Below are 14557 nucleotides of genomic sequence, written 5' to 3' on the forward strand. Positions count from 1 at the left end.
ACACCATCATTTGTGATTTCTACCACAAGCCAGGCCACAAAGAGAGGGACTGTTTTTCAAGGAAGAAAGCACAAAGAGCCTATCTCATGAGCATCACCGACAAAGAAGAGCATGATGAAGAAGAAGGCCAAGAGCATCAAGAGGAAGAACACTAGAATCTCAACATGGAAGTGAAGAAGATGGGGGCCTCTAAAACTCCTTCAACTTCATTTGATGACCCCGACACATTAACCTCGTCTTGATGTTCTATACCAATCCCAAAGGTAAGCTCATTGTAAGTCATGGCAAACCTCTGACCCAAGTCTCCTACACCTTCCACACCACTGAGAAACCATGTCCATGTGTTGGTCATGGATGACCAAGTCACGTCATGCATAAACTATTGTACATCCTGAGTTTGAGAGGGGGTGCTGGTAAATCAAACTCAAGAGGACTAAATGCAAAGGGGGATAGCATCAATTCACACGGTGAACATAGGACTAGATGTGTGCTTAAGAGTGTGCTAGTGTGAGTGACCTAATCTATGATGTAAGGTAGTATGCCCATGTGTGTGTAGGCTAGAATCTAGGAGAGTACCATGTGTGGTGTGGAGAGAATCATGGAGAAATTAGAGGAGAGATTATAGGATCTAGATTCCAGTTCATGGAGTCATTGATGATGTCAATCTCTTGTCTATATATTCTAGCTCTCTCGTGAATAAAGGATATTCATTTTGTGCCTTCTATTGCTTTTGTTGCCTGATTTTCAATATTATTTCCATCTTTTATACTCTTGAGTAAGCTAGACATGAATTGAATCCTTCCTTTAAATGTTATGATCTACCCCTATACCTTTAATCATCCCACCTCGTTATTATTACAAGCCATATTTTGTATGTGTATTTGCACTATCTTTGAGTATTTTTTGTAGCCCTTATGAACACATGACATAGTATGATTTCCAATGGTCAAACTCAAACATCAATGTAGATTCTGAGAACTTTGGAGACAACATTATATGTAAAGTTTACTCAATCTATAATAGGACACAAATGTTAATCATTTGCATATGCATTTATTACCACTTTTATTGGGAATGCATAGAATTTCTTTGAAGTGAGAATTATAAAATTAGAAATGCATGAAAATTTTGGGCTTATGGTTTATTTTGCTTCTTGAATGAGGATTAGGCAAGGAGGACTATTATCTTTTTGAGAAATAAGAGAATGCACTTTAGATTGTGTGGAAGACTTTAGTATAATTGGTACTTTGAGAAAGATAAGGGTTAGAGTTTCTTTGAAGTTTGGGTTATAAAAATAGAAATACATGAATCTTTTTGGGCTTATGGTTTGGTGAGAGAGAGAGAGAGAGAGAGAGAGAGAGAGGAAAGAAAAAAAGCATGCACGCGCACACACACAAAATACCCATTTGAAGAGAGAGGGTGGGGGAGGACACACACACACACACACACACACACACACACACATACGCACACAACACATTTGGAAAGAGAGAGGGGGAAAAAAGAAAAATGGAGAGAGATAAGAAAAAAATTAGAGATAGAGGGAGAGAATGTGCAAGCCAATGCTAGGGCTCTCTCTCTCTCTCTCTCTCTCTCTCTCTCTCTCTCTCTCTCTCTCTCTCTCTCTCTCTAAGCCTCTCTATTGGTGGATAAGTATTCCTAATCATGCATGCTAATGTCCCCCATACTAGGATTGGTCATCTATGCCATCTATCCTGAAGGGGGAAAAGTGAAGTTGTGATCATATTGAGGGAACTGAAACTCTTTAAAAAATTGTAGATGATGAAACATGTGATAATGGCTAGATCTCTTACCAAAATTTTAGGGAATGATCCTATGAGTTGATGAGAGTTCCATGTAGCATGAGCATGGGCTAGGTTGGTAATCAAGACATCAATCAAAGTAGCCAAGTGGTTCAAAGCACCTGCCTAAAATCAGTGTGAAGTATTGGCCTAGCATCCATGTGAAGCCTTAGGAGAATACAAACAAATCCTTAGCTCATAAAAAAGCTTTAGGGCTCTCACAATAGGTTTCTTTGTGATTCAAGCACCCATGAACCCATTTCCCACTTGAAACATGCCTTCAAATCTCTATGTGAAGCATCAAACAATACCATTGCTTTGAGAATACTGGAGTGAAGCACTAGAAGAATACCAATGCAAAGTGTCAGGAAAATCTAGGTGCAGAGCACCTAGTAGTAGATATTCACAAAAGTAGCACTAAACACATGTCCAAAAAGGGAGAGGTTTTGATCAAAGTTGCTTGGAACTCAAAGTGTTGAGGGAAGCCGCCCACCCAGAGTCAATTCTAATGCCCTTCTACCACAATGCTATTTCTAGAAATGGTGAAGGTGATAAGTTTGTTGATGCCATCATGGAGTGTAATTGTGCAAATTAAATGAAATTAGAAATGGGTTTGGCAACATTATTTGTACACCCCATCTAGGTAGGCTACCAATTTCCAAATCAAGCGTAGTCACGTGTTGCATAAGTCAAACGAGATATTGAGTGCGAGTAACTTTGACTCTTTTGGGACATGCATGTTAGAAATTTCTTGAATCAAAGATATAAAAATTTGAAAAAAAAAGTATTTGATTTCTTCCCCACTAGTGAAGCAAACAATTAGAACAAGTGGACCAAATACAAGTAGTAGACTTTTTCCATAGAAACTATGTCCAATGCTCTATATAGAGAAGGAGAAGTCCCATTCATTGTGTGTAAATTTTGTTCTTGGTTTCTCCTTCATGGAGGACAAAACTAAAATTTCTCCTTCATGGGATAGAGTCTAGGCTTTTTCACCTACACTACTACGATTTGTCGATGGATTTGAGTTAAAGAACATATCAAGATACAAATCCTATGTGTGTAAAGCATAGAGTTCTACCTCCTATTCATGGAATGCTTACCCAATGTATCTCTAGGTGCCTTGCTTATAATTTTTCAAGCATATAAAGGAAAGAATCATTCAAACTTGTAATTTATTGCTCAACGTGAAATGAGAAGGATCTATGTGTGGTCCAACAAAAACAATCTCAAACCTTTGAGAGAGAGAGAGAGAGAGAGAGAGAGAGATATATATATATATATATATATATATATATATATTCTTGAATGTGGTAGGAACAAGTTTGTGAGATGCTTTAGGTAAATGCATATTATAAAATTCCAATTTTGAACCACTTGGCACTATGGACTAAATTGAAGATTCTAGAAATCTTGAGACACATATAGAGATGAGAGAGAGGGTTTGAAGTTTGAACACATTATGGCATCCCAAAGGCAGGTCTTAAATTGAAGATTCTAGAAATCTTAAGAAAGAGATAGAGATGAGAGAGAGGGTTTGAAGTTTGAACACATCATGGTATCCCAAAGGTAGGTCTTAAATTGAATCCTTATTACATCCATATGGTATTGCACAGCAATTTTATTGCATGTGGAGAATCAAGGAACAATGGATTTGCCACAAACACACACACACACACAGAATGGATGTAGCTCAATTAGTTAAGTTAAATGCCTAGTGTCTAGAAGGTCTTGGGTTCAATTCTTATATTTCACATGGTCATTTTAGTATAGGTGTTAAAGAAAGGGAGATTTGAACATGGGTCGGTAGGCTAATAAAATAAGTGACTTACCACTAAGGTAGTTGCTTGATTACCACACAAACACACATACCTATAAAAAATTCAAGCTGATTTTATAAATTAACCATTTCTTTCTATTTTAAAAGTATAGATGAAACAGTAAAATACATTTTGTGAATAAATATATCTTTGAAAATATTTGCTTCTATGAATGTATTTCAATAAGCTTATATTTTCTAATATTCCCTTTTTTAAAACTCACATAATATGCATTGTTATATAGTGATTCCCCTAGTAAAGAATAAGAGCTCTGTTAGTAAAATAGAGCTTCGTCAATATCCCATCATTGCACATAGGGTTAAATAGGGGTCCTATAGAGGGTTAGTAGCTCTCCTTGTAGGTGTTAGTGTCATAAAAGGAAGAGTCTCCTTGAATTTGGAAATATTCCTCTGTTGAGTAGTGAGGTTTATAATATGGAATGTTAGTTGTGTCGACCCATCAATTTTGTGGGCTATAGAAAGGAGACCCTCCTTGAACCATGATCCATCTACATGCCCAATTAGAATTCATCTAGTAAGCTTTAAGCTCTTCATCTAGGTCACAACCTAAGATTCATTATGGAAGTGCACTGGTGCACATAGCCGTCATTGTAATGCTTTTATTGCAAAAATAGAAATCTCATTTCTTCTCTAGTTCATTATATACTCTTTATTATTTTCCCACACTTTCTTCAAAGCATTATGTAATTTTATATGCAATAGACTTAGAATCGACATGTTACTAGTAATAAATTATGGGAGAATGACTCCAACACAATTGGATTACATCATACCAAAGCTCTTGAAAAGATTTGATCGTGCACTTGACTACAAGTATTGGAAGAAGAGTAGCATATGTTGGTATTTAAGTAGAAGGTTCAAACCAAAAATGAGTTACAAAAATTGGCTCCCTCTACGTGCTTTATCATTTCGATCACAACAATGAACACTATAAGTTGAAATTGATTGCTTGTATAACATATTGGTTTTTGTTTTTTTTGTTATTATTTGAAAAGCAACTATAATAATTAGTCAAGGGGGTTAGTACATGAAAAATTTGATAGGTGATTATTTATAGGCGTTAAAAACCCCATACTTGAGTATTTTCAAAAACTTAATAGGCCCCTTATGTACCCCTTTCTAGAGTCACATTAATTGCTATGTATCAAAATTTCACCTTTCAAATGTAAAGCCTTATGTTTGGTTATTCCTCATGATTTGGAAACATTAAAGGGAGTACCCATATTACACCACATGCTATTTTACAAGTCATTTGGTGTCTCCCCTTTGAGAATGTCTTACACATGCAATATCAAGAGACTCCTTGCTTCAGTTGCAAATGTTGCCATAGCTGATGAACTTGTTCATTGATTACATTCATGGAGACCAAAGTACTTTTGGGCTTGTAAGTAATCATTTATATTTTATTCTAGTAACAAAATTTTCCCACAACCAAAAAGAACATTGAAGGGCGAATGATGTAATGAGTTTGTGACAGTGGTAGAGATAGCTAGCTTTCATTTTGCAATTTGAAGGTTATAGTCAAACTATTGCCGCCTATGATTCAATGCAGGCTTCGTTTTTCTCATCATGGCCACAAATTCTTGATAATTTATTTGGCCATCCTGAGGTAAGCAACAATGTCAGTCAAATTTGGGAAAAAGTAAAAGAATTACATGCAATAATGGTAGTCAAAATACCATGTAAAGGCACCTTTACCACTATTTGTGGCCCCTCCCCTTGGAGGATGCAAAAAGAGAGGGGGGAACTAGAGAACTAATGAATAGCACCCCTTGTTTTTTGCAAGCCACTAGCAGCACTCTTAATGGCCCTCATTTTGCATTGGTTAATTCACAAAGGTTAGGAGCCACATCTAGAGAGTTGATGTAGATCAAATTAAACAAAAAGCTTCTTTTGAGCATTACCTTGGACCTACTGAGATGATGATACTCACATGGTCAGTGTCAGCTTCTTCGATTATCTCTTGTATTGTTGCGGAGCTGTCCATGTCGGTTTTGGCCAAAGCTTCTTCTAACTCTTCTTTTGTGATATATCTGTGAAGGTTTAACAGAAATATAAAAAGAGAACATAAAGGTTATGATACTTGTGTGTTGAACATTTTTGTGTTGTTACAAATAGACCATGTGTTTGCCTCCAGTTCTTGTATGAGGAGTCCCATTAATGAAGATGAAAGGCCTCAGATGAAGTATACCCGCTATTATCTTTGTCAAAATACTGAAAAGCAGCGGTTAGGCGCTCTTCATTGTCCAATTGATTCATATGGACTGTGGCTGCAATGAACTCCATGTAATCTATTTTGCCATTACCATCCAAATCTGCCTGCTCATATCATGCATCAAAGATCCCCATAAACCCTCACAGACTAAGTTTCAGAATAATATCATCTCTCAAGAAGAATGCAAAACTAAAACTTTGTGCCCATTGTTTGTATCTTTAATCCAATCATTTCACCATCATGGCATTCTATTCACCATTAACAGAAGATCAATGCAAGCCATATATGATGCCCCATCATGGCATTCTATTCACCATAGGATCATTATGCCAATATGTCAAGGTGTCACTCGAGGCCAAAATATGTGTAAGTCCAATTATAACATTTAATTCTCAGAGATTTAGTATATGTAACCTTACTATCACATGCATTCAAGGCTCAAGGCCGAATTTTAAGATCCCTTATTTGTGAATTTTTCATGAATAAAACTTGCCTTCTGTTTATTCAACCTGTGAATAGCCCTATTAGAGTGATTCATCAAATTGGAACAATCTTGTATTATGTGGTCAAGCAAGCAGTGCAGTGTACTGTACGACTCACTGATTCCATCAGTTGGCTGACTTCCATCTCTGTAAGGTTAGCACCTTGCTCTGCAAGGCCCTTCCTCAGCTCCTCCAAGGTAATGGTTCCAGTATTGTCATGATCTATGTTCTTAAACATTTCCCTCAGTCCTGCTATTTCGTTTTCGGTTAAGCTCTCAGCTAAGACCTACATCCACATGAAAATGCCCCATATATAAATGTAATTAACCATCTCAGTGCAGCAAAAGAGCATCAATCAAGCCCATTAGAAGCTCCACAGACATGATCAGACATCTAAGTTGAGGTCTGCACCTTCAGAGCAAGTTTCTTAAACTTGTTCATTGCAGTGAAGTTCTTCATCCTTGCCAGGACAGCATTATCGAGTGGCCTGTCCCGTGCTTCCCCATCGCGCCGGATCCAAGGATGGCCTGAAATTCATTTGAAGTTAATTTGAAAGACTTTAAGAAAATTGAGAGTACACAAGATTGGTTATGCCTGCAAGCTCAGTTGGCAATCCAGGAGCACTTACGCAGAACCTCATAGGCCGTCAAGCGCTCTTTGGGGTCCTGCTTGAGCATCCTCTTTACCAGGTCCATGGCTGCAGGTGAGATTGTTCCATGTGGAAAAGAGAATGTGCCTCTCTTGATTGCCTCAAATGTGCCCTCCTCAGTGTCTGCATCCAGACCGTAATCAGAAAAGCATGCAATTTCTAGGCAGATGACCAGATAGTATATTGACAATGTTAGGAATTCAAGACCAAGTTAATGTACCAGCATAGAATGGAGGAACACCACATAAGAGGATGTATAATATGATTCCTGCACTCCATATGTCTATCGCTGGACCGTAGCTCTCCCGGAGAACCTCAGGAGCCACATAATATGCACTGCCTACGATGTCCCTGAAGACTTGCCCTGCAAAAAGGAATTCTTTCCACATGAAAATCAAGCATAGTACTGTGGCAACCAACAGAAACCCCAACTCAGAAATGGTTAAGGATGTATGCATGGTAAGGCTCTGTAGATGGTCTTTTCAGAGCCACAAATCAAGACACACAATTGTTCAGACATGTTTACAGGAGCGTTAAGAATGAATCAGTGACCAACTCAAGAAATGTTAAGGATGTGTGCCTAGTAAGCCTCCCCAAATATTTTTTTCAAACCCACAAATTGAGACACACAGCATGACCAAACATGTTTAGGAGTGTTCAGAACATATTAACAAGAGAAAAAACAACCAATGTGGATCCATTGGAGGCAAATTAGAACAAGTGGGATGGAACCATCAGCTGGATTCTTTTACAGCCAACCTGACATCATCATGAAAGGTTGCTTTCACCTGGCTTGAAGAAGACAGAGAGCCCAAAATCTGTTGCCTTAAGGGGAGAATCCTCCTGCTTGTTGAGGAAAAGGAAGTTCTCAGGTTTGAGGTCTCTATGAATGACACCCAAGGAATGGCATGTCTCAACTACTTCAACAATGGTCCTACACAAATCTGCAGCAGCACGCTCCGTGTATCTCCCCTTGGCAAGGATGTGGTCGAAAAGCTCGCCACCCGAACACAGCTCCATGACAAGATGCACTGCATCTCTGTCCTCATAAGAACCCTTGAGCTCCACAATGTTGGGATGGCCTGTGACATGATGCATGATCTGCACCTCGTGCCGCACATCCTCAACGTCTTCCTTGCTGATGAGCTTGCGCTTGGAGATGGACTTGCAAGCATATGTCTGCCCGGTGGCCTTGTGGGTGCACAGGCTAACAACGCCATACTGCCCACGGCCCAACATGGAGCCGATGGTGTACTCCGATGTGACATCGACCATGGGGCGCTGGAGCACATTCAATGCTGGGGATTTTTTATGGGGGCGGAGCGGTAGTGGAGCAGCTTCTCCAGGCACAGGTGCAGGTGAAGGTGTTTGGTCGAGTCCAGATAAGTTGCAGAGATGGCGAGGGATGCCTACACAGCTGCCCATGTCTATAGATTGCTTCAATGTATCCCCTCAAAAGGAATCAGAATCAGTACATGATGATGATTTCATGAGGTTAAGTGTATGATATACCTGCTTATACAAATTTGGCAGCTCTGCAGGCACATCCAGTACAAGATTTGTGTGATCAGTACTGTTAGAAAAATCAAGTGTCCCAAGCTTCTTAATGTCGCTGATTCGACATATAAAATTAATCCAACCTCCAATTAAACCACATTTACAACTCCAGTATACATACAAGTTCACAAGAATGCAGAAGCATACAGTTTTCTAAACCTCAATTGAACTGCTTCGCCATGGACATGAATGCTCGTGGAGTGACATGTAGAGCCCAGGTTGGTTATAGCAGTAAAGAAATGCATGAAACAGTCGAGAATTGTTTGGCGTGAAGAAGCGTATCAACACATGATCCAAGAGACTTACTGAGATGGTAAAGCATAATAGCCAGGAGAGGAGAATAGAGTGAAACGCACTGCTTTCCTGGGGATTCATGCCATGAATCGAAAAGCCCATGTTTGCATTGTCTACAAGGAACTCTCTATCAATCGATCTCTCGATTTTTTGACGGATGTGTTCTCTTATTTGCACATGCTTTCTCATCCATCAGCCTGTTATTATATAATAATAAGCCTTCTTTCTTGCACATAGTCAAGATGACACCTTATACACTTGCAATGTATTAAATTCAAGCAGGTTTCTTGGGAGATGATGTCAAAGACCCTGACTAAGTGGCAACTTCTTATGGGTTTGCCCATGGAGTAGCTACCAAAGTAGGCTACCATCCTATGGGTTGTGTGTTTGGTCATGGAACAACTGACTATCATCCTGTGGAGAAGGTGAGAAAGGGTGGGAGTACTTGTCACTGGGCTTAATGGAACCTAGACTTTATTTTTTCGATGAAACTTGAGACAATTCAAAGTCTTTTACAACTTTACTATCCTTCTTCCTTAGTAATCTAGGATGCACCTCAATGCTCTCTTTCCTCAGCATTATCCAACTGTAGGATCATGAATCTATTAAGGGCTTTCATGTCTGAGAAATTTAATAAGATGCACTTTAGGCCCATGATACCCTTAAGGACTTTAGGATCATTAATATATTAAGAACTTTGATGCAATGACTTGATTCAAGACAACCTCCCTATATCTCCCAATCACCTAGTACCATCTTACATGCTACCATAGCAGCACCTCTATACTTAGCCTTTGTATTCAATAAAGCAAATGTAGGTTGCTTTTTGCTACTCTAAGTAACCGCTACACTACTAAGATAAAACATAAATATACTGGGAGATCTTGTATCAAACATGCCACCAATCTAATCTACATTTATGTAAAACATGTGTATCCTCACTTGCCACATAAAAAAGTCCAAAATACAAGGTGGACTTTATGTACCTCAATATGCGGGTCTGAGTGCATCCAAATGAGGCCTCCTAGGTATCTACATAAATTGACCTTACAAGCCCAATAGAAAAGTTGAAGTCCGGCATTTTAATATTCATATGAATAAAACTCCCTACTATCCTCATAAACATAGAAGATTCTTCTATCTCCTCCCCAACATCAGTATACTCAACATTACATTTTGCTTCAATGGCATTGAAAGAGGCTTATATGCCATCATACTATACTTGGATAGCATATCCAAGCCATACTGCCTTTGGGATAGCCATATATAATCAGCATATCTAATCACCTCAATACCAAGAAAGTACCTCAGCTCTATGATAACTAAACTTGCATCACTCTTTCTTGCATGAAGTGAGTGATCTGCATCAGAATCATAAAAGTCAATTTTGACAATATACTCTTTGATCTTGTCAAACCATGCTCTAGGTGCTTGCTTCATGCCATAAAGCGTCTTCTTTAATTTGCACACATATGTGGGATGCTCCAAATCCTCATAACCTACTACTAGCTACTTCATATATACCTCTTCTTCCAAATCATAGTGCAAGGATGCATTCTTCATATCCATCTTCTGCAAATTTTAACATTTGGCTCCAACCAAAGAAATCACACATTGAATAGTTTCCATCCTAGCAACTAGGTTGAATGTCCCTCCATAGTCTATGCCATATATTTAGACATAGCCTTTCACAATCGGCCCAACCTTATGCATGCTAATAAAACCATCTACATTATGCTTTATTTTATAGATCCACTTATAGCCATATAGTTTTCTTTCCCTTGGATAATGGTACTAGATTCCAAGTCTTGTTTTTTTAACCTCTAATGCGGCCAATGGTTTAGCTATGGTGGTTGGAACTCATAGACTAGAAGCATGATGACTGAGAGTATTACTCAAGTGAATTAGGTTCCAAGATAGATTAGCTAGGACTCATAAACACAATCTTAAGTAGAAAAAGACATAGACCAAAAGTACAAAGTACAATAGCATTGCATTCAAATGATTGTCAATTACATTCTTTTATAGTTGTGGGATGGTACCACTTTTCCTCACTATGCCTATGGGATTCAAGACAGCTCTTCTAGGCTGTTGCATATTCCTTGCCTTACTATTTTATACAAATAGACTATCATAGGAGTGTAATTGCATATTTCTCAATAGCTTACACATGGCTGCTCCTCATAATGGGGGCCTTACAACTTAGAGCACCATGGATCATTGGTGGCACCTTAAGAGGGTGTAGTATTTAGCATATCTAATACCCCCCCTCGATGTCCACCCATAGGTGAACTAAATTCTTGACCCAATGTTGAGTCTCTGAAGATGAATTCAAAGGAGATCCTTCGTAGATCTTTGGTGAAGATATCTACTCTATTCTCCTATGTTGGCTAGCTCTACTGTCCCATCCTCAATTAAATCATGCACATAATGATATTGGATCTCAATATGTTTGGTGTGTGTATGAAAAATTGGATTTTTGGCAATGGAAATACAACTCTGATTGTTACATCTTAGCAATATTGGATCTTCATCTTGTACTCCCATATGCCAAGGAACCCCCTTAACCATACTGCTTTACATGTAGCAAAGCAAGCTGCCTTGTACTATGCTGTGGTAGAAGATAATATCACAGTTGGTTGCTTCTTAGCGATCCAAGAGAAGATTCTTAAACCTAAAGAGAAAAAATTGTCAAGATTGTGGGAGAGAAGGAAGGAGTCTCACTTGTAGCTTTCTTGCTTGCACAATGGGGGAATACACACAAGGGTGGAGGCTGAAAACAGTTTTCCTCTTCTTAGTTGTGTAAGCCAAAAAAACTTTCATACAAAGAAATAGAAGAACCCTATATATGGGTCTCAAACCAAACTCAACTAACTAAGGTGGCATACTAACTGAGCCACGAACTAGAGTAGATAAGGATAGCTATCATGTAGCTATTATTCATGGGCGGTGTACCAACCGCGTCTGCAACTGACAAGTCGGTGACATAAATACACAACGGTCACCCTGGCGTATCACGAGTGGAGCTCGATATCTCAACACTCCCCCTCGAGCTCAATCCAAATTCCTACACACCAAGCAGGTCTCTGAACTTACGCAGCTTCTCTGCGCCCAATGCCTTCGTAAATATGTCAGCTACCTGATCCTCTGTGCTGACATAAACTAGATCAATAAGACCTAGTAAAACCCTCTCCCGCACATAGTGATAATGCACCTCAATGTGCTTTGTTCTAGCATGATAGACTGGGTTATTTTCCAAGTGTATACTACTCATGTTGTCACAATAAATGACAACTGGCCCATCTGTAGACTGATGCATATCATAAAGTAGCTTATGCAACCAAGCTACCTCACATGCAGCCATTGCTGCACCCCTGTACTCAGCCTCTGTGCTCGACAAGGCAACTGTAGGCTGTTTCTTGCTGCTCCAAGTGACTGCAGCACTCCCAAAAGAGAACACATATCCACTGGTAGATCGTCTATCAGAAATACTATCAGCCCAATCAGCATCAGTGTATCCATGCAACTGTATCTGAACCCCAGTCTCATAAAATAGTCCATACTGCAATGTGGACTTCACATACCTGAGTATGCGTCTAGCCGCATCCAAATGCGATTTTCTTGGAGCCTGCATAAACTGACTTACCAATCCAACAGCATAGCTTAAATCTGGCCTGGTAATAGTCATATAAATCAAGCTTCCTACTATGCGTCTATACATAGTAGGGTCTTCCAGAAGCTCACCTGCATCTGCGCTCAGCTTCACATTCTGCTCCAAAGGAACTGAAATAGGCTTACAGCCTGTCATCCCATATTTGGACAGCATGTCCAATCCATACTGCCTCTGCAAGAGCTGTATCCCACTTGGTGATCTAATCACCTCAATGCCCAAGAAATAACGCAGCTCTCCCAAATCCTTCATCTCAAACTTCTGCTTCAATAGCATTTTCACATAAATGATATCTTCATCACTGTCACCTGTCATAATCAAATCATCAACATAAATGACAAGTAGCATAATACCTTTCTCTGTTTTTCTCACATAAAGTGAGAAATCTGCCTTGGAAATCTGAAAGCCAATAGTGACAAGATACTGTCCTATCTTGTCAGACCATGCTCTAGGTGCTTCCTTCAAGCCATACAAAGCTTTCTTCAACCTGCAAACAAACTCAGGATGAACAGCATGCACATAACCTGGTGGTTGCTCCATATAGACCTCTTCTTGCAAATCACCATGCAAGAAGGCATTCTTTACATCCATCTGATGTAAAGACCATCCCTTTGATGCAGCCATAGCAATGACTGCTCTTACGGTTGCCATCCTTGCAACCGGACTGAATGTTTCTTCATAGTCAATGCCATATGTTTGTGCATACCCCTTGACTACTAATCTTGCCTTGTATCTGTTCACAGAACCATCTGCATTGTGCTTCACCTTATAAACCCACTTACAGCCAATTGCATTCTTACCTTTAGGCAAAGGTACCAATTCCCATGTAGCATTTGCTTCCAAGGCATCCATTTCTTCATCCATGGCTTTCTCCCATTTTTCTTTTCCCATGGCTTGCTCAAAAGAAGTGGGTTCTGGTTCCTGTATCACCTTGACCATATATGCATAGTGAATGGCTGTAAAACCATCATATTTCAGCCTATCCACAGGATACCTAACTCTGGTAGACCTGCGCAAACTGGGTTCACTCCCAGGTGCTCTCAAAACATCCCTGGTCTTCTTTACTCCAGGTGTAACAATAGAAGGAATACCCAACTCATCATCAATGCTGTGTTCTGAGCCACTGGATTCACCATCCACATAAGAGTGACCTGCATTCACATCAAACATGGGCTGATTAACCTTCTCTTTTCCTTTTCGTGATACCTGCATACCACTATCTGCATTACTTTGAGAAGATTCTCCTGATCTCAATCTGCCTGTCCATGGCAAAGAATGTGAACCACTGCTAGAGGACGCTCCAGGTCCACTAATATTTTGTGACTGCTGCTGTGAATTCTGTGCAGCATTACCATTTTGTGCATCTACATCATCAATCACATTTACTGGTATATATCAGCTACTCATCTCATAAAAAACAACATCTCTGCTCACTGTAAACTTACGAGTAGAAGGGTTATAGCATCTATACCCTTTTTGCTGCAGAGAGTAACCAATAAATATGCACTTCTCAGCTTTTGGATCCAACTTGGATCTCAACTCATCTGGCACATGTACATAGGCAATGCAACAAAAAATTTTCAAATGAGAAATATCTGGTTTCCTACCAGTATACCTCTCCTCTGGAGTCATTCCATGTATTGTTGCAGTGGGAGTCCTGTTCATTATGTAGACTGCTGTAGCAACTGCTTCAGCCCAATAAAAATCTGGCAGGTCTTTTTCATTGAGCATGGCACGAGACACCTCTCCAATATGTTTGTTTTTTCTTTCTGCAATTCCATTTTGCTGTGGGGTATGACTGCATGAATATTGCTGCTTTATGCCATGCTCCTGCAAGAACCTTGCAAACTCATTTGAGAGGTACTCTCCCCCTCCATCTGACCTTAGGCATTTTATTTGCAGACCTGTTTCTTTTTCAACCATAGCTTTAAGAGTTTTGAAATGCCCAAACACTTCACTTTTCTTCTTCATAAAATACACCCAAACTTTTCTGCTATAGTCATCAATAAAAGTAACAAAATAATGATAGCCTCCTAGAGATGCAGCTT

At 39.4% G+C, this 14557-nt stretch overlaps 1 protein-coding gene across 3 annotated transcripts; it reads right to left on the reverse strand.

The window, feature by feature from the left end:
- Window positions 1-5122: 5122 nt before the first annotated feature.
- Window positions 5123-8974, reverse strand: LOC148036787 (calcium-dependent protein kinase 17-like). 3 transcript variants are annotated; one of them, XM_087675676.1, is made up of 10 exons: window positions 8693-8974; window positions 8501-8523; window positions 7777-8415; window positions 7209-7352; window positions 6968-7111; window positions 6751-6866; window positions 6458-6625; window positions 5834-5961; window positions 5576-5675; window positions 5123-5246 (listed from the first exon to the last, which is right to left on the reverse strand). In XM_087675676.1, exons 3-10 carry the CDS (start codon window positions 8411-8413, stop codon window positions 5169-5171), a joined length of 1515 nt encoding a protein of 504 aa, XP_087531802.1. In that variant the 5' UTR covers window positions 8414-8415; window positions 8501-8523; window positions 8693-8974; the 3' UTR covers window positions 5123-5168. The 3 variants fall into 3 exon arrangements, with proteins under 3 accessions (XP_087531802.1, XP_087531801.1, XP_087531800.1); XM_087675675.1 differs by having other exon boundaries at window positions 7777-8523; window positions 8705-8974; XM_087675674.1 differs by having other exon boundaries at window positions 7777-8523; window positions 8667-8974.
- Between the last annotated feature and the right edge of the window lie 5583 nt (window positions 8975-14557).

This window comes from Lygodium microphyllum, chromosome 4 (assembly GCF_053477565.2).
Source record: "Lygodium microphyllum isolate KBCC chromosome 4, Lygodium_microphyllum_v1.1.10, whole genome shotgun sequence".
NCBI lineage: Eukaryota > Viridiplantae > Streptophyta > Polypodiopsida > Schizaeales > Lygodiaceae > Lygodium > Lygodium microphyllum.

What these genes read in the sequence shown, in the direction of transcription:
- LOC148036787 (XM_087675675.1), bottom strand. Translation starts at nt 8,413, where the DNA reads ATGGGCAGCTGTGTAGGCATCCCTCGCCATCTCTGCAACTTATCTGGA. An exon ending in TTAAGAAACTTGCTCTGAAG is followed by an intron (nt 6,626 to 6,750) that starts GTGCAGACCTCA and finishes ATGTGGATGTAG; the next exon opens with GTCTTAGCTGAGAGCTTAAC. An exon ending in TTTGACAAAGATAATAGCGG is followed by an intron (nt 5,676 to 5,833) that starts GTATACTTCATC and finishes AAACCTTCACAG; the next exon opens with ATATATCACAAAAGAAGAGT.